Source organism: Dipodomys merriami, unplaced genomic scaffold (genome assembly GCF_024711535.1).
Source record: "Dipodomys merriami isolate MVZ:Mamm:240054 unplaced genomic scaffold, mDipMer1.0.p SCAF_3, whole genome shotgun sequence".
Lineage (NCBI taxonomy): Eukaryota > Metazoa > Chordata > Mammalia > Rodentia > Heteromyidae > Dipodomys > Dipodomys merriami.
The window spans coordinates 107,760,199-107,778,480 of NW_027204492.1; the positions used below are offsets into that span (position 1 = coordinate 107,760,199).

The 18,282-nt window shown below is 41.7% G+C and overlaps 1 protein-coding gene across 1 annotated transcript in view; it reads right to left on the reverse strand.

Moving 5' to 3' along the window:
• Positions 1-18,282, reverse strand: part of Phex (phosphate regulating endopeptidase X-linked) — a 210,286-nt gene that overhangs the window by 190,320 nt on the left and 1,684 nt on the right. The window contains exons 2-3 of the mRNA XM_070040718.1: positions 11,644-11,712; positions 5,886-6,047 (exon numbers count right to left, since the gene is read on the reverse strand). Of these exons, the coding sequence (XP_069896819.1) occupies positions 5,886-6,047; positions 11,644-11,712 (231 nt within the window). The remainder of the gene's footprint in view (positions 1-5,885; positions 6,048-11,643; positions 11,713-18,282) is intronic.

The following is an 18,282-nucleotide window of genomic DNA, read 5'->3' on the forward strand; positions in this document are numbered from 1 at the left end:
AAAAGTGTGGGACTCTATTTAAAAAATAGCTAAAGCAAAAATGGGTTAGGAGTATGACTCAAGTGGTAGACAAAGGATAAAAGCCCTGAGGTCAAATTTCATTACTCTCTCTCCTCAAAAAAAAAAAAAAAAGAGGCTGGGTGTCACACCTGTAATCCTAGCTACTCAGGAGACTGAGATCTGAGGATCACAGTTCAAAGCCAGCCCAGGGAGGAAAGTCCATGAAACTCAATAAACCACCAGAAGACCGGAAGTGGTGCTATGGCTCAAGTGGTAGAGTGCTAGCCTTGAGCTGAAGAGGTGAGGGACAGTGCCCAGGCCCAGAGTTCAAGCCCCACAGCTGACAAAAAAAAAGAGAGAGAGCAAATATTATCTAGAGATACATCCACATTTTTCCAGAGTCATTGGAAAAATAGTTCTGTATTTTTGCAACTGCTGAAATTTCTGGACAACTCACCACCCCACATCTACCCCACTCACCACATTCAAATGATGTATGAGAAAAGGAAGAATGTGAGAAACAACCACAAAACCTTTTCAAGTAAAATTATTTCATTTCACATTCCAGAAGTCTTCAGTACAAGCTCAAAACACAGCCCTCTTTCTACATATCTGACTGATTGTGATGTATCCATCATTTGGCAATTTGTTGTTTCCTGTGGAGCTACATATAAAAAAAGCCATCAAGGCCTGGGAAAATCAAAACATTCTCTGCATGGCTGCACCTAGCTTATATAGTGAATTCACTCAAAACAATAGGAGCTGACTTTGCATTAGGAATATAAAGTCCACTACAATGAGTAGTTGATGCCTAGTATTTACATATCCTGTTCCCTCTTTTACCAGTCTAATATCATTTGTTTCAAAGAACCTAATGAAGGGAAGGCTCAATGTGGTACATTATTCTTCCACATATACGGTCTAAGGAATATGGCCGCATTCAACATATCTTCAACAATCTGAACTTCCTGATTGTCAAATGAATATACAAGAGCTGAATTGAATGTCTCAGTTCTATTATCTACAAAAAATGATTTGGCAGGCTGCTGGTGTCTCCTACCTTTAATCCTAGCTACTCAGGATGCCAAGATCTGTGAATTGCAATTCAAAGCAGGCCCAGGCAGGTAAGTCCATGAGACTCTTATCTCTAATTAACTACCAAAAAGCAGGAAGTGGAGCTGTGGCTCATGTGGTAGAATACTAGACTTGAGCACAATAGCTCAAGGACAGTGACCAGGCCTTGAGTTCAAGTCCCAAGACTGGCGCGCACACACACACACACACACACACACACACACACACACACACACACACACACACACAGATGCACGTACGCACGCTCATGTACGCACACACACATACACAAGTTGATCTGGCCATTATGACTTAGAGAGAAAATAAAGACTAGGGGTTTGGCTCAAGTAGTAGAGTACCTGCCTAGCAAGCAAGAAGCCATGAGCTCAAATCCAAGTACCACAAAAAAGTTAAGGCAAAATCATAAAGGGAAGGTAATTACTTATGAGAACCATTTGAATTCCATCCAGTAGGTATTTATGAATAAATAACCAATGTAGATTCACAGTCATGGTTATCTGCTGCGTCTCTACAACTTTCTGTTCTGCTGAAGTTGTGTTTGAAAATAATATACTGCATTTCTTCCCAAAATATTGGCCAAGATAGCTGTCCCATAATAGAGATGATCTGGCTCTACCTGAGTCATTTGTCTTCTCTGTGACACAAATGTTCTGTCTCATTCATTGCCTCATGTTTCCATCTGCTTATTCACAAGCAATGTGGGCCACTAGTCTTTACAATTCACATGAAGACAAATTGAGTAGGAGGTTGTAGGATGGAAATTTTAAGACGCACGTGACTATATTTAACCTGTTCTTAAATTTTAAAAAAAAATCTTGCATCTTAGAGAGAAGAAGAAATAAATTTCTTGGTAGAAATCTGAGTCTTCTATGCCATTTCAAGGGAAAAAACCCACAAAGCCAGGTGGCTGACTTCAATAGGGAGCAATTTTTCATCAGCCTGGTCTGTCAAGTTCATTTTATTTCACAACGGACAGCTGAATCTGGGTGTTCTCTATCAGCCATAAGAAAATGGTATTCTTAAAAAAAAGAAAAGAAAAGAAAAGAAAATGGTATTCTTTTGGTTGGTAATACTAGGTTTTATTTTTGGATGTTCTCTCTTTTCATCAAGGCTGAGGAAAAGAACCTTGACAGTATTCAATATTTTTGAAAGCACATGATATTTACAAAGGATAAGACCAGAATAAAACTTAAAGCATTTCACAGACAGTACTTCACGAACCTTAGAACTACCTTTGAGACAAAATGGAGAGACAAAAAAAACAAATATTTATTGATGGCCTGCTTTGTGCCAGAAACTGGATGGGGTAATTTATGTAGGGCATCTCCTTCAGTAGTCACAAAACTCTTATGCTGTGGATATTTTGATCTCTATTTTAGAGGAAGAAAACTGAACTTAAAGAGATCAGCAATTGGCCCAAAGTGACACCAAACTGAATTTCTAAAGGGCAATTTGACTATCTGTATCAAACTTAAATTATAAATACTCTTGCCATCCAATAACTTCTGGGAATTTATCCCAGGAATATTTTTACATAAGGACTTAAAGGTATGTACACAGGATAGGTACCACAGTAGATAGACATTATCCATGCCTATGAGAAATTTGTAGTTTTTAAAAACAGGTTATAGAACAAGATGTATGATGGTGCTAATTTTGAAAATATATGGATGTGCACATGATGTTGTGCAAATGGACTTGTACATGGAACAAAACTTGGAAAGATATATAGTCAATTGCTTTGTTAGCAACTGTTTCTACAAGAAACAACTTTCTTTCAACTGTGTTTGTGTGTGGGTGGGTAACTGGTCTTGAATTTAGGGCCTCATGTTCTTGCTTGGCTTTTTCAGTCATGGCTGAGTGCTCTACCACTTGAGCCACAGCTCCACTTCTGGTTGTTTATTTTGTCTGTGTGTGTCTGTCCTGAGGCTTGAACTCAGGACCTGGGTGCTAGCCCTGGCTTCTTTTGCTCAAGGCTAGTGCTTTACCACTTGAGCTACAGCTCCACTTCCAGCTTTGTTTGTAATTAATTGGAGATAAAAGTTTCACAGACTTTTCTGCCCCAACTGGCTTTAACCCCCGATCCCCAGCCTCTTGAGGATTACAGGTATGTGCCATCAGCACGTGGCTTCTTTCTACTTCTATTTTTTTTCTCAAATGCACTTACCAAGAAAAATCTTTCATTTTTAAAGAAAACCTGCAAAACATAAAACCCTGAACAATTTAGTCTCATCTCATGAATGTTGAAGGGGCCTGTGTACATTACTCTCCTCAAACAAAGCACCTCAAGACTGATTTGAGTTTTTACCCCAACACATTCTCAGAAATTTCTTTAAGTTAAAGTTTCCTTACATTAGAAATTTCTTTAAATTAACTTTTTAAGTGTATTTTTTTTCATTTTTTGTGTGTGCCAGTCCTGGGGCTTGAACTCAGGGCCTGGGTATTGTCCTTGAACCTTTTTGCTCTAGACTAACTCTCCACCACTTGAGCCGCACCTCCACTTCTGGCTGGTTAATTGGAGATAAGAGTCTCATGTATTTTCCTGCCTGGGCTGGCTTTGAACTGTGATCCTCAGCTCTCAGTTGCCTGAGTAACTAAGATTATAGGTAGGCATAAGCCACCAGTACCCAGTGTAAATCTTGTACTTTTTTAAAATTTATCAATGATATTTCTACTGGGATGATGAATGTGTGTGTGTGCACATGCACACACACACGCACAGACACATACCAATGTAGGAATCTACCAAGAAAGAAAATCATGGAAAACAGGCAAGAACAGGAGATGAAGAGTCAAAATGAATGTATGTCCACAGGGAAATAAGTATTAGTCTGTGAACTCACTCCTCATGGTCCTATTTATAGTTCTACCATACGGGAATCTCATCTGTTAGGTAGAGTCTGGAAAACCCTGACATTCTTGAAAATTCTTATTCATAATTTACCAAAACTAAATTTCAGCCTCCTAATTGAAAATATAAGTCTGTATGATTTATATCAAGTTATGAACTATAACTGTACTTTCCTTACAACGGACAAGTTTATCTATTTTGCCAATGATTTCATGTTAGAAAGTATATATAAATTGAAACATATTTAATTTTCATGCCCTCCAACTCTTGAAAAAGTAGAGCTGGCAAAGGAAGAACTATTATAATTCTTATCGCTTCTCAGAAGTCCTTTGTGTTACTAAATGCAAGTTCCATGGCATAAGTTGTAAAAAGAGCAGAGGAAATCAAAAACACACAGTTTTTGCCTTCTCAAAACAATTAACCTTATCTGGTTTGGAAATCTTCCTCTTCCCTCCTGGGGTGGCTTTCTCCGACCGCATAGCATAAAAACAAGGTCCAATAGAAACATAATATTCTCCAGTAGTAGACAATTTCAGCTCTGGTGGGGGGGGGGACTGGGTTGGGGAGCAAGCACGCGTGAGTATGTGTGAGAGAGCTTGTCAGTGCTAAAGACACCATGGGAGAAAAGTGAGTCTCCCTGGAGCTAACGTAGAAGTTAACAAGAACAATATGACAACCAAGGGTCACCCAGAGTTCAACAAAAGTGATGTCAAAAGACAATGACTTATGTAATCCCTCCGGACATCACCTTTACAATCAAACAAAATGAAATTCACAAGAAGACAACGAGAACGAGGTATCCTGGGAAATGCAGGGCACAACAAGCAAGGCATGAGGATTACCTTGAACACGACAGACAAATGAGTATATTATGAGAACACAATTGTCATCAACTCTGCCTTTGCCCCCAATTCAATTCAATTCAATTTAATCTTCAGCAAAGGAACTTAGTATTTCATTAGCAAACCCAAAGCACCCATTATTTACCTTTGACTCATGTTAAGCAAATCTGGGAGACTGGAATCCTAAAAACTTTCCATCTTCCATTTGAAAAAAATGCTTGCAAAACATCAGGAGTCAAGGGCTCATGCCTGTAATCCTAACCACTTGGGAGGCTGAGATGGGAGGTTCACAGTTTGAGGCCAGCAGAGCAGAAAAATTCAAGAGACTCCTCAGTGGAGAGCTGGGTGCAGATTTTTAGCTATGGTGTGAAAACTAACATAGGTAGATTGCACCCAGGTCTATGCCTGGACAGAAGTGAAACCCTATCTCAAAAATAGCAGCAAAAATCAGAGCCAGAGGCATGGCTCAGCGGCAAAAAGAGCACCTACTTAAGAAGCTCAGGGAGAGCCAGGCGCCAGTGGCTTACACCTGTAATCCTAGCTACTCAGGAGACTGAGATCTAAGGATCACAGTTCAAAAGAAACCAGCCCAAGCAGGAAAGCCCATGAGACTCTTATCTCCAATTAACCACCAAAAAGCAATACAGCTGTGACTCAAGTAGTAAAGTGCTAGCTAGCCTTAAGGAACATAAAACAAACAAAACTCAGGGACAATGCCTATGTTCTCAGTTCAAGCCTCGAGACTGACACCAAAAAAAAAAAAAAAAAAAAAAAAGTGAAGTCACATTTCAAATCCCAAACTTTGTCTTTATATCTACATATAGATAAATAGATATGAGGGAGATATCTATATCTATATAGAGATATATAATTACAGATACATGTATATGTGTATGTATCTGTGTATAGTATGGTTTGTGTTTTTTGAGACAGGGTTTCTCTGTGTATAATATGCTGATCTGGAACTCATGATCCTACCTCATCTTCTCAAGTGCAGAGATTATAAGAATGCAGCCTCACACCTGGCCCAAACTCTTTGATTCTTGCCTATTATTGCACTCCATAAAATGCATCACCAAACTCCAGTAGAAACTTACCCTTCAACTTGAGGTCAACATTATGCCTCAGCCAAGGATAAACTCCATAGCTTGGCATATCTTCAGGAATTGGATTGTTGTTTATCCAGCCATCACAAGCAAACCGGAAGAAATTGTCACAAGGATCCACAGACAGATTTACCTTGCTCATGACAGCAGCAGCTATTTAACAAGAAAATAACAACATAGGATTAATGACAAGCACTGAACATTGCGTATTGCTCTTTTCCAAATTAAATAATAATTTCATATCAACCAATTTCTAAGCTTTGGCTTCTACATTTACACTCAACTGACTCTTTGAATCAACTTCACTTCCGGGAATGACCACATTTTGAGTGTGTGGGTTCAAGTTGGATGGCTTTACTGTGATTGAAACTACAGGATTGTTCCTATTATCTGTGAGGTGTGGGTAAGAACACAAATGGAGGGGCTCACACTTCACACCCCACATGTCCTTCTGCAAAGTGACATTGCTAGTCTTTTCCATCCAGTCCATTTCCCCAGACTTGCATCTGACCAATAGAAATGGCTGTTTGTGAGTTTCAAGGCTAGGCCTGATGAGTCCTTGCTCCTTTCCTGCTGATTCCCTTTACCTGGAGCTCAGAGACCATCGTTGGAAGAAGTTTCCTGGAGAACAAGAAGCCACGAAGAGAAAACCCAAGCTAACACCAACTACCAGACCATGTGCCTAACGCCATCATGGCCCTTTTAGCTCATGTAACCCTGCAGCTGACACAACTACGCAAATAAGTCTGGGAAAGATCAACAGTGAAACTACTACCAACCCCACAGAACCATGACAAGTGTTCCAATCAGCCTTGTTCAGCTTTTCCAAGCTTCGAGGTGGTTGGTTTCACAGCCAAGGGTAACTGAAACAGAAGGTAACCTGTCACCTATCTAAATATTTTGTTCTTTTTTTTTCTTTTTGGGCACTGGGAATCGAACCCAGGATGTTGCACTTGCTAGGCCAGTGCTTTGCCACTGAGCTACATCCCAGCTCTACCTAAATATTTCAAGGTTATAATTACAACATTTTTTATAAAAATCATGTATGAGGCCAGATACCAGTGGCTCACACCCATGATCCTAGCTACTCAGGAGGCTGAGATCTGAGCATCGCAGTTCAAAGCCAGCCTGGGCAAGAAAGTCTAGGAAAAGAAAGCCAGAAGTACATTGTAGTTCAAGGGATAGAGCACTAGCTTTGAGCAAAAAAGGCTCAGGAACAAGACCCAAGCCCCCTTTGTTCAAGCCTCCCACATGCATGCGTGTGCGCACACACACACACACACACACACACACACATACACACACACACACACACACAAATGAATTCTTGAGCCCCTGGACACTAAGTATAGCTCTCTTAGGGATGAAGCTCTAAGAAACCAGTACAGGCCTCAAAAGGAGACTTGGGGGCATTTGGCAAGGAATTCTGGGATGTAGGAAATGGCTGCAGACCTGGCTCCAGAAACTCCTTGACCAGAGGGAGAGGCCAAAAGGCCAAAATGGAGTGTTCTAAATAAAGGTTTCACATCTAAGGCAGAAGTAAGAAGTCATATGAATGAACAGAAAGATGCAATATACTAATACACCACTTTTCATTCTGTGTGTGTGTGTGTGTGTGTGTGTGTGTGTGTGTGTGAGAGAGAGAGAGAGAGAGAGAGAGAGAGAGAGAGAGAGAGAGAGAGAGAGAGAGAGAGAGAGAGAGTTAGTTCCTGGGGCTTGAACTCAGGGCTAGGTGCTGTCCCTGACCTTTTTTGCTCGAGGCTAGCACTCTACCACTAGCCACAGCCCCACTTCTGGCTTTCTTGGTGGAGATGCTTAATTGGAGATAAGATTACAGGTAGGAGCCACTGGCATACAGCCATTCTTTTAAAAGCCCATACACAATTTTATATGGAAGTTAATCCATAGGTACAGTATTTATCCATAAATATACATCCCTGAGCTTTAAAAGAAAACCTTTCATTACAAAATGACTTTTCAATATTCATCATATTGAATTCTAACTCTCTTCCAACTGCCATACAATTACTGGCTACCACTCTGGCACCAAGACAGGCACCAAATGATTGTTTTAAAAGGCAGCCAATATTTTAATGACATTGGAAGGATGGCATTCCGGGCAATTTTCATACCTTAATTAATGTCAGGATACATTTTTATTTGAAGTAATGAAAACACAATGAATTTTCAGCTAAATAAGAATGAATTGCCTGAAAAAGTATAATCTGCATAAATTTGGAAATGTATCTTATAATTTTGTTAGATGTAGGGTTCCTCTAGGTTCCAAACTAAGAGCTGATATTTTCGGAGCTTTGACTCCCTAGTTTTCTATTTTATTTACAATCATTATTGTTCTTTTGCACTTCGCATGGCCTAGACTTTCTATGGAAACTCTAAGCAGCTTTTTGTCCTCATTGATGTAAGATGCCAGCATTGTTATTTTTGCAGGACTTCAACCTCCCTACTATTTTTAACTCCCACACCCCAAAATAAACAAGTAGAAAAAACTTGGTTTAGAAGTATCAATTTCCAATCGGCTGGATGGATTTTTCTAAACTAATTCTGTTATTGCTAATTCGAGTTTTGCTCACTGCTAGTATTTCATCATTACTATTTAACATTCCAACATGTCAGCCTTACCCCACTCCCCCCAAAAACATCATCCTTCCCGTTTGTATTCATGGTCTGGGTGGGCATCCCCAGATTAAATCTGCTGTGTGAGACACCTCAGGAACACAGATGACACCAAGGCTCAATCACACATAATATTCCAGTCACTCAAGGGAGCCCTCACACACGGTTTTATTCCTATACGCTCAATGCTCTCCAGCTTCCTCCCTCTGCCTCCCTGCCTCCACCCCCCAGATGCATCTTCTCCATCTCCTTGGCTTTCCTGCAAGCATCAGGAAAACTGCAAGGTCAGCTCAGACCTCGGCCCTGATCCAAAAGTGGGGAATATATCACTCACACCGCATTTGGAAAGCAGCCCACTGACTGCGAAAACTCTCTTCTGCCTGGCCATTCATCATGGGCCATTCACAGCTGGGCACCGGACTGCACATTCTGCAGGGACACGGTGACTTCCAATTGCAAGGGACTATAGCTGTCAAGGCACCAAAACTCCTTTCCTTCTCCTCCTCAGCTCCGAGGAGAAACCCCAGAGGGTCTTGTTTTAATAAAAGAAATACAGTGATGGGAAGAAGCTGTGAAGGCTCAGGGCGCTCCTTTCTCAAGTCATTGCCCATTAGGTTAATGGCTCAGTGGGCTCCAGCTGCTTTATAAACGTAGTAAGTGCACATGCACTCCTACAAATGCCACTCTGACTTTTTAGTTTTACTCAGGGTTCCAGAGAGACTCTTATTAAAGCTTATGCCTTATAATTTATGTAAGATAGTAAAAATCACACCCGTTAAGCATCTCCTTGGTTGTGTGACTTATAAGTTAAGCCCTTTTCAAACAATTCATCAGTCAGGCACTGGTGGCTCACACCTGCAATCCTAGGTACTCAGGAGGCTGAGATCTGAGGATCATGGTTCAATCATGGTTCAAAGCCAGCCTAGGCAATAAAGTCCATGAGCCTCTTAGCTCCAATGAACCACTGAAAAGCCAGAAGTAGAGCTGTGGCTCAAGTGGTAGAGTGCTAGTCTTGATCAAAACTGAAATAAAGCTCAGGGACAAAGCCTAGACCCTGAGTTCAAACTCCAGGACAGACAGACAGACAGACACACGCACACTCACTTGCAGAGACTTTTTTTCTCTCAGTCATGGGTTTTGAACTCAGGGCTTGGGCACTTTTCCTAAGCTCTTTTACTCAAAGCTAATATTCTACCACTTTGAGCCACAACGCCACTTCCGGTTTTCTGGTGGTCCATTGGAGATAAGAGTCTCACAGACTTTCCTGCCTGGGCTGGCTTTGAATCGTGATCCTTATATATCTCAGTCTCCTGAGTAGCAAAGATTACAGGCATGAGCTACCAGTGCACGGCTCCCTCCAGAGACCCTGAAGCATGAAGTAAAACCCAAACTCATGGCACCCAAACCACACACTGAGCCTTACCCCCACTTAACACATCATGTGTGTTCCTTACCCAGAACACTCCACCCTGCCTGCCTCTCAAGCTACCAAGATCACCCATGTAGCACCTTCTCCACACATGGGAAGCTGTCTCCTCAGTTCTCACACAGCCATTGCCTCCTCATTATTCAACATCCTGGCCTCAGACCTTTCAATCCAGCCATCCTGTCACTTGCTATATTCTGGTTTCATACTTTAATTTTCTGTACAACCCATACTGCTACTGATATTCCTCTTGTGCCCTGATTGCCTTGGGTGATTGATTGTTTTTCTTCCTCTACTTGGTTCACTGATAGATTCCCAAAATCAAACTCAGAGCCTAATATGAATAAATATTTGGTGGGTTCATTGACTAATCGATTAAATTTCAGAGGACAAGAAATTCCCTAGGGTCCCTGCCCACTTAAAGGACGGGATGGATAGTGAGCTGGGAACTGGTGGCTCATGCCTGTCATTACCTAGCTACTCAGGAGGCTGAGATCTGAGGATCATGGTTCAAAGTCAATCCAGCAGGGAAGTCTGTGTGATTCATATCACCACTTAATCAGTAAAAACCTGCAAGTGGAACTGTGCCTCAAGTAATAGTGCACCCCCATAAGCAAAGAAGGTCAGGGACAAGAGCCAGATCCTGAGTTAAAGCCCCAGTACTAACACAAATAAATAGATAAATAAACAAACTAACAAATAAGGATGGGGTAGAGCTGATTCCAGATCCTGAAACTCTACACCTAATATTGTGTTGTGGACCAGCACAAGATCTACAATTTGGGTCCACGGTGAGGCAACTTTTTTTTTTTTTTTTTTGGTTGATCATGGGGCTTGAACTCTGGGCCTGGGCGCTGTCCCTCAGCTCTTCAGCTCAAGATGAGCACTCTACCACTTGAGCCACAGCGTCTCTTTTGGTTTTCTTGTGGTTTATTGGAGATAAGCGTCTCATGGACTTTCCTGCCTGGGCTGGCTTTGAACTGTGATCCTCAAATCTCAGCCTCCTGAGTAGCTAGGGTTACAGGCTGAGTCACCAGCGCCCGGCCCACAATGAGGCGACTTTAAGCACAGATCTTTGCCTGGGCATTCACTGATACATGATCTGGTCACCTCAAGAGAAATATAGCTTGAAGAGTAGAGCACCAGGAGATTCCAGATGATAGCAGAAGCTTGGATTTGCCCAGGATGCCTGCTTAGAGGCAAGCAGATCAGACCTCCTGCCTAAATGATACACAAAGACCAGACGACGTAAGATCATGGGAATCTGATGCCAGCTGAACCATAGGAAGCCAATGATGTCTGCCCAAGGGTCTTAAGAGAGGCTGTTCACCCTTCCAAGCCTCTTCTCTTGAGGATTGGAGAATCATACAGCTGCTGCTGCTGCTGCTGCTGCTGCTGCTGCTGCTGCTGTGTGTGTGTGTGTCTGTGTCTGTGTGTGTGTGTGTGTGTGTGTGTGTGTGTGTTTTATTCTGTCTTGTTTTGTTATTGCAAGGAATAAGAAAACAGGAAACCTTCGCTCCACTACTTCACACCAAAACTGGATAAAGTAAACTTCCAATTTCTTCAAAATTGCATTTCATATTTGGTAAACCTCAAGCAAACAGAAAGCTAAAAATAACCACCTGTTTTCTCTTCTCCTCCCCAAGGTACCATAATTATAACTTGTCACAGGGTGGGAAATGGACTTACCGGCTTCGATGCACTCTGGCTTCAGGCAATACTCCTGTTTAGCTTGGAAACTTAAGAAACCTTGACTCACTGAAAAAAAAAAAAAAAAACCAGACCAAAATAAATTGACTGACTTGTAGGAGACCTCCATCAGGTAAAGACACGGAATGCAAGGCATTTGATATCAGTGCACCCTTCTCAGTACTGACCTGGTATTCAAAAACCTAGTTGGCACTATGTGGAAAATGAACTATATAACTTGTGGGTGGGGAGAGGAGGGAAAAACTGGGAGACAGGCAAGGGAAGGGGTGACATAGTCCAAAAACAAATGTCCTCATTACTCGACTTCTATACTTTTAACACCTCTTTACATCACCATTTATTTGTTTGTTTGTTTGTTTGTTTTGTCGGTCATGGGAGCTCATGGGTTCTGTTCCTGAGCTTATTGACTCAAGACAAGCACTCTACCACTTGAGCCACAGCACCACTTCCTGTTTATAGTGGTTAATTGGAGATGAGTTTCATGGACTTTCCTGTCCAGGCTGGCTTTGAACCATGATCCTCAGATCTCAGCCTCCTGAGTAGCTAGGGTTACAGGCATAAGCCACCAGCACCTGACTTTAGATATCTTTATAATAATGATGATGATGATGATGATGATGATGATAAACAATTGGCTCAATGCCTCTGAACAACTTTGGTCACTCCCTTGACAGCTTTGGTAAGATGCTTGGTTGCTCTGAAACTCAGTTCTCTCATCTGGAAGACAAGTTAATGAACTGGGACAATGAAGCATTGTTGTTGACAATATGGTCCCTAGCACAGCACTGGGAGATTTACAGATGCATATTTTCAACCCCAATCCAGACGCCTGACTCAGAAACTAGACATATCACACAGTTGTGTGTTGCCCTGAAGTTTGGTTCGGACTTTACCTTTGAGCCCCCTACACTTAATCTTCCCCTTACTGCCAGCCATCTGTGATTGGTTGGTTGGTTGTTTGGTTGGGGTTCTGTTTTGTTTTGTTTTGTGACAGTGCTGGAGCTTGAAGTCAGAGCTTCTTGCTCTTGCTTTGCATTTTTGCTCAAAGCTAGCTCTACCACCTGAACTGCAGCTTCACTTTTGGCTTTTTGTTGGAGGTAAGAGTGTCACAGATGTGTCTGCCCTGGCTGGCCTTAAACTGTGACCCTCAGAACTTAGCCTTCTGAGAAGCTAGGGTTACAGGTGTGAGTTATCAACACTGGGCCAAACCGTCTGTGTTTTATCAAGCCCTGAAGAAGCATGCCGATGCATGCCTAAATGTGAAAATTGCTGGGCTAGATGACCTCTACAGTGTCTTCCATGTCTAATTATCTATGCTTTATGTCCCACACTTCCCACTCCTAATATTACTTTTTTTGTCGGTTGTAGGGCTTGAACTCTGGGTTTGGGCACTGTCCCTGCACTCTTCATCTCAAGGAGAGTGCTCTACCACTTAAGCCACAGCACCACTTCCAGTTTTCTAGTGGCTTATTGGAGATAAGAGTCTCACAGACTTTCCTGCCTGGGCTGGCTTTGAACCATGATCTTCAAGTCTCAGCCTCCTGAGTAGCTAGGATTACAGGTGTGAGCCACCAGCCCCCTGCCCAGTTCTTATATTTATAACAACATCTCTATGTTAGAGATGGTGAGACAAACTTTTAAACAATGTCATTTGGAGCAAATCCTAAATGGAAAAAAAAAACAATCTTAGCATGGGTGGCATTTAGGAATTATCTAAACCATCTATACAGATACAACTGCAAGAGAGAGGGAAAGAGTAAGAATGTACTGTATAGCCAAGCAAGAAAGTCCATGAGCCTATTATCTCCAATTAACCACCAAAAAAGCCAGAAGTAAAGCTGTATGTAATTCAAGTGGTAGAGCACCAACCCTGAGCAAAACAAGCTAAGGGACATTGTCCTAGCCCTTCATTTAATCCCCAATACTGGCACCACACATACACATACATATTCTGTGTATATAACTTAATCATATGGAGCAATCACCCTCTGTCTGCCCTAAACTTTCTATACCCTCCTTCCACCAGTCCCAGTCTACCAAATATGTATCCTTCAGAGGATCAAGATTCCATTTATTCCCAACACTCTCAAAAAACAAAATGAGGCTGGGCACCAGTAGTGGCTAATGCCTGTAATCCTACTGCTAATGCCTGCAATCCTTGCTATTCAGGAGGCTAAATTATGACAGCCATAGTTCAAAGCCAGCCCAGGCAGAAAAGTCTCTGAGACTCTTAGCTCCAATTAACCACCAAAAAGCAGGAAGGGCTCAAGTAGTAGAGTGCTAGACCTGAGCACAAAAGCTCAAGGACAGCACCCAGGCCCTGAGTTCAAGCCTTAAAATAGCCATGTGGAAAGAGAGAGAGAGAGAGAGAGAGAGAGAGAGAGAGAGAGAGAGAGAGAGAGAGAGAGAGAGAGAGAGAGAGAGAGAGAGAGACTAGGACTGACCCTGAGTTCTAACCTGAGCTCTAAAACAGAAAAAAAAATTCCTACACAATCAAAATAGCTTTCACCAATGTCTTAATTTCCTCCATCTTACTGGCAGAAAATAAAACAGATTTCTGCAAAACTACAAAAGGATGTTGTATTTGTGAACTCTTTGGAGGATGTGGACATTAGCACATGTGAGTTTAAGGTTTCAAAAAGAGGAATTCATTATTGATATTCTCTGTGAGCAAAAACAAATCATTTGAAGATGTGGCTGTGAAGAGATGGATCATGGGAGGCGGGTGAGGACCAGAATCCTTCATGGTTCAACAAAGAAGCAGAATCAGGAAGCTAGGCCCTGCTACTATTCTTGCTAGAGATGGCAGACCTGCAGATCACCTATCAGCATGGCAAGATTCATTATTTATTAAGCCACATTCTAAGAAGTGTCTACTTTTCCTCTGTTCTTTCCTCTGAACAGCCTTTCTACCCATGTTACATTATACATTCAAGAAACCTGCCTATGGGATATCTCGGGCCTATTTTTTAAGAAAAGAACGTTCTGAGCATAAAAACGTGTTTTCATTTCTTTAAAAATCAAACAGGTAAACTATGGCCAGCAGAAAGATTAACATGGAATATTTCAATGTACGTAGCTGGTGGAATTGTGGGGGTACATTTTTTTATATTGTAGAAAAGCATGTTTTTTGTTTTTTTTTTCTTTTTTTGTCAGTAGTGGGGCTTGAACTCTGGGCCTGGGCGCTGTCCCTCAGCTCTTCAGTTCAAGGCAAGCACTCTACCTCTTGAGCCACAGCACCACTTCTAGTTTCTGAGTGGTTTATTTATTTTTTTGTTTTTTATTAATTGTGAAAGTACTGTACAGAGGAGTTACAATTACATGAGCAAGGTAATAAGTACATTTCTTATCAAGCATTTTCTGAGTGGTTTATTAGAGATAAGAGTTTCATGGACTTTTCCTGCCTGAGCTGTCTTTGAACCATGATCCTCAGATCTCAGCCTCCTGAGTAGCTAGGATTACAGGTGTGAGCCAACAGTGCCAGCCGAAAAGCATGTTTTATTATAAGCAATACTAGTTTATTATTCTGAACAATGCTCTTGATACTAGTCTTAATTTTTAACTAACAGAATAGCTAAAGCCTTATTCTTGTTTTCTTTTTGGTTTTTGTTTTTTTTTTTGGTCAGAACTGGGACTTGAACTCAAGGCCTGAGTGCTTTCCTTGAGCTTTTTTGCTCAAAGCTAGCACTCTTCCACTTTGAGCCACAGCACCACTTCCAAGACTTGTTCTTTCATTAAAAAACTTTGACACAAAGACTTTTAGGGAAGCAGAGCTAAAATCAGTTATTGTCTGACAGTATTAAGGTTTTTAAATAAATTAACTAAGACCCAAATTCATCCACATTCTCATGGAAAAGCTTTATATTTATAGAGGTTATTTTAACATAGTGAAAAGAAACAAGGATTGCCAAGCCTAGATAAAATAAGGTCATAAATGAATGAAATAGAGACAGCAGAGAAAATCTATTTTAAATACAAAATATTACTTTTTTGTCGGTCATGGGGCCTGAACTCTGGGCCTGGGCACTGTCCCTCAGCTCTTCAGCTCAAGGCTAGCGCTCTACCACTTGAGCCACAGCCCCACTTCTGGCTTTTTCTGCTTATGTGGTGCTGAGGAATAAAGTCAGGGCCTCATGCATGCAAGGCAAGCACTCTACCACTGAACCACTTTCCCAGCCCCTCTTTTTGTTTAACTAATTAGTTTATTGTGATTGGGGGATTTTTGGTAGTGCAGAGGTCGGGCCTCACACTTGCTATGCAAGTACTGTACTACTTGAGTCATGCCCCTAGTCCTCCAGAGTGTTAAAAAGAACTTAAGTAGTTGTTTTGCTTCTCATTTTCTATTTCTCTCTAACTAGTAAAAATACAGTCAGAGTACAATGGTGTCATCCAGAGATCAAGTGTATCAGAATGAATCTCTAACTCCCATGGAAAACAGGAAATCTCTCTCTCTGTCTCAGTCTTTCTCTCTCTCTTTTCTTATTTCTCCTTATTTTAACCCACTATACTAAAATAAGTCCTTGCTAAGACCTTCAAAAAAAAAAAAAAGACTAGGGCTGGGAAGGTAGCTAAGTGGTAGAGCGCTTGCCTTGCATGCATGAGGCCCTGGGTTCGATTCCTCAGCACCACATAAGCAAAAAGAAAAAAGCCGGAAGAGGCGCTGTGGCTCAAGTGGTAGAGCGCTAACCTTGAGCTGAAGAGCTGAGGGACAGCGCCCAGGCCCAGAGTTCAAGCCCCACGACCGCCCCCCCCCAAAACAACAGACTATCAGAATGAAGATGAGGCTTGCTGGAAAAGCACATAATTAAGATGTGGGAGGGATCCCTAGCAGTGCACAAAAAGAATCTGGGGTTTGAGGCATGGCTCAAGTGGTAGGTAGAGCACTAGCTAATGAGCAAAAGCATCAGATACTGAGTTTAAGTCCTGCTCTCAGACTAAAAAAAGATTGTGAGAATGGCCACAAGTAGAAGTTATCCAGCCACAGCCCACAGGCCACATCTAGTCCCCTACCTGTTTATGCTTCTTTGAATGGCTTTTACATTTCTAGTAGTAACTGTGTGTGGTGGGGGAGATCCAATGAAGAATCACATCTCATAATACATGACGTGTATATGAAAATCAAATTTCAGTGTGCTGAAATTAAATCTTCCTGGCACCCTGGCCCATCCATTTGGATACCTATTATCCGTGGCTGTTTTGGGCTACCAGAGCTGAGAGCTGCAACTATGGCCCATAGAGTCAAAACTATTTACTAGGGGTCAGTGGCAGAGTGCTTGCCTAGCATACATGAAGCCTTGGGTTTGATTCCTCAGTACCACATACACAGAAAAAGCTGGAAGTGGTGCTGTGGCTCAAGTGGAAGAGTGCCAGCCTTGAGCAAAAGAAGCTCAGGGACAGTGCCCAGGCCCTAAGTTCAAGCCCCAGGACTGGCAAAAAAAAACCTATTGACTAGGTGCCCTAAACAGAGAAAAAATCACTACATCTGAGAAACAGATTATGAGGAGGAAAGGAGAGAGAAGAAGGAGAGGAAAGAATTCACTTGCAAATAAACTGTCATGGGTGTACAACCATACTTCTATGCAGTTCTAGTGCTCTAGATTCTCTGAACCATTCTAAGGCCACCAGCGATCACTCTTACTACAAAAGTATAAGGTTAGAAGAGGGGTCATCCCATAACCTAAAAGATACAAAAGTAATAGAAATTACAGACATGTGACTGAACTTGGATAGGCCAAAAAATTCATTGCCATATCAATCAGGAAGCCCCTTAGAGAGGAAAAAATCCTAACTAGAATATTGTCATAAAGAGCATTGTCTGGAAGGCATCTAGCAAGGACCTTTCTAGAAAAGGTGATGGCAGAGCCCTCGGGACAAGCAGTGAATAAAGGTGGTGGGGAAAAGAGGTTAAGTCTTAAATGGTACTGAAATATTTGTCAAAAAAAAAAAACCAAGGGTCCTTGAATGTCTGCATCCAATTGGATGTGGTCTCCTGAGGCAATGCAATAGAATTGCTTGCATTTGTAAAGGAATCTCCTAAAGCCTTGTGAAAATGCATACTGTCAATCAGTGGGTCTGGGGTGGAGCTAAAGTTCCCAGCTGATGCTGATGCTGATGCTATTGCTGCTGTTTACTGGTCTCTGGACCACACTTTGAGTGGCAAAACTACAGAGGACCATACCCTTAGCTTGCACTTATCTTCTCAACTAGAGACCCTCCTAGAGATTGGACATGATAGCCAGGTTACTGGGCACATTGGAAAGTTACTTTCTATCTTCTGTGGGTCTCCCTTATCCATAATATCATTGCCTGGCTTGAAGAATTTTACTTCACTTTAAAATCATTCAGGGGCTGGGAATGTGGCTTAGTGGTAGAGTGCTTGCCTAGCATGCATGAAGCTCTGGGTTTGATTCCTCAGTACCACATAAACAAAAAAAAAGCCAGATGTGGCACTGTGGCTCAAGTGGTAGAGTGCTAGCCTTGAGCAAAAGAAAATCAGGGACAGTGCCTAGGCCCTGAGTCCAAGCCCCAGGACTGGCAAAATAAATAAATTAATTAATTAAGTAAAAACAAAAACATTCACACAAGTGTCAAAGTAACATTTTCGCTCAAAGAACTAAG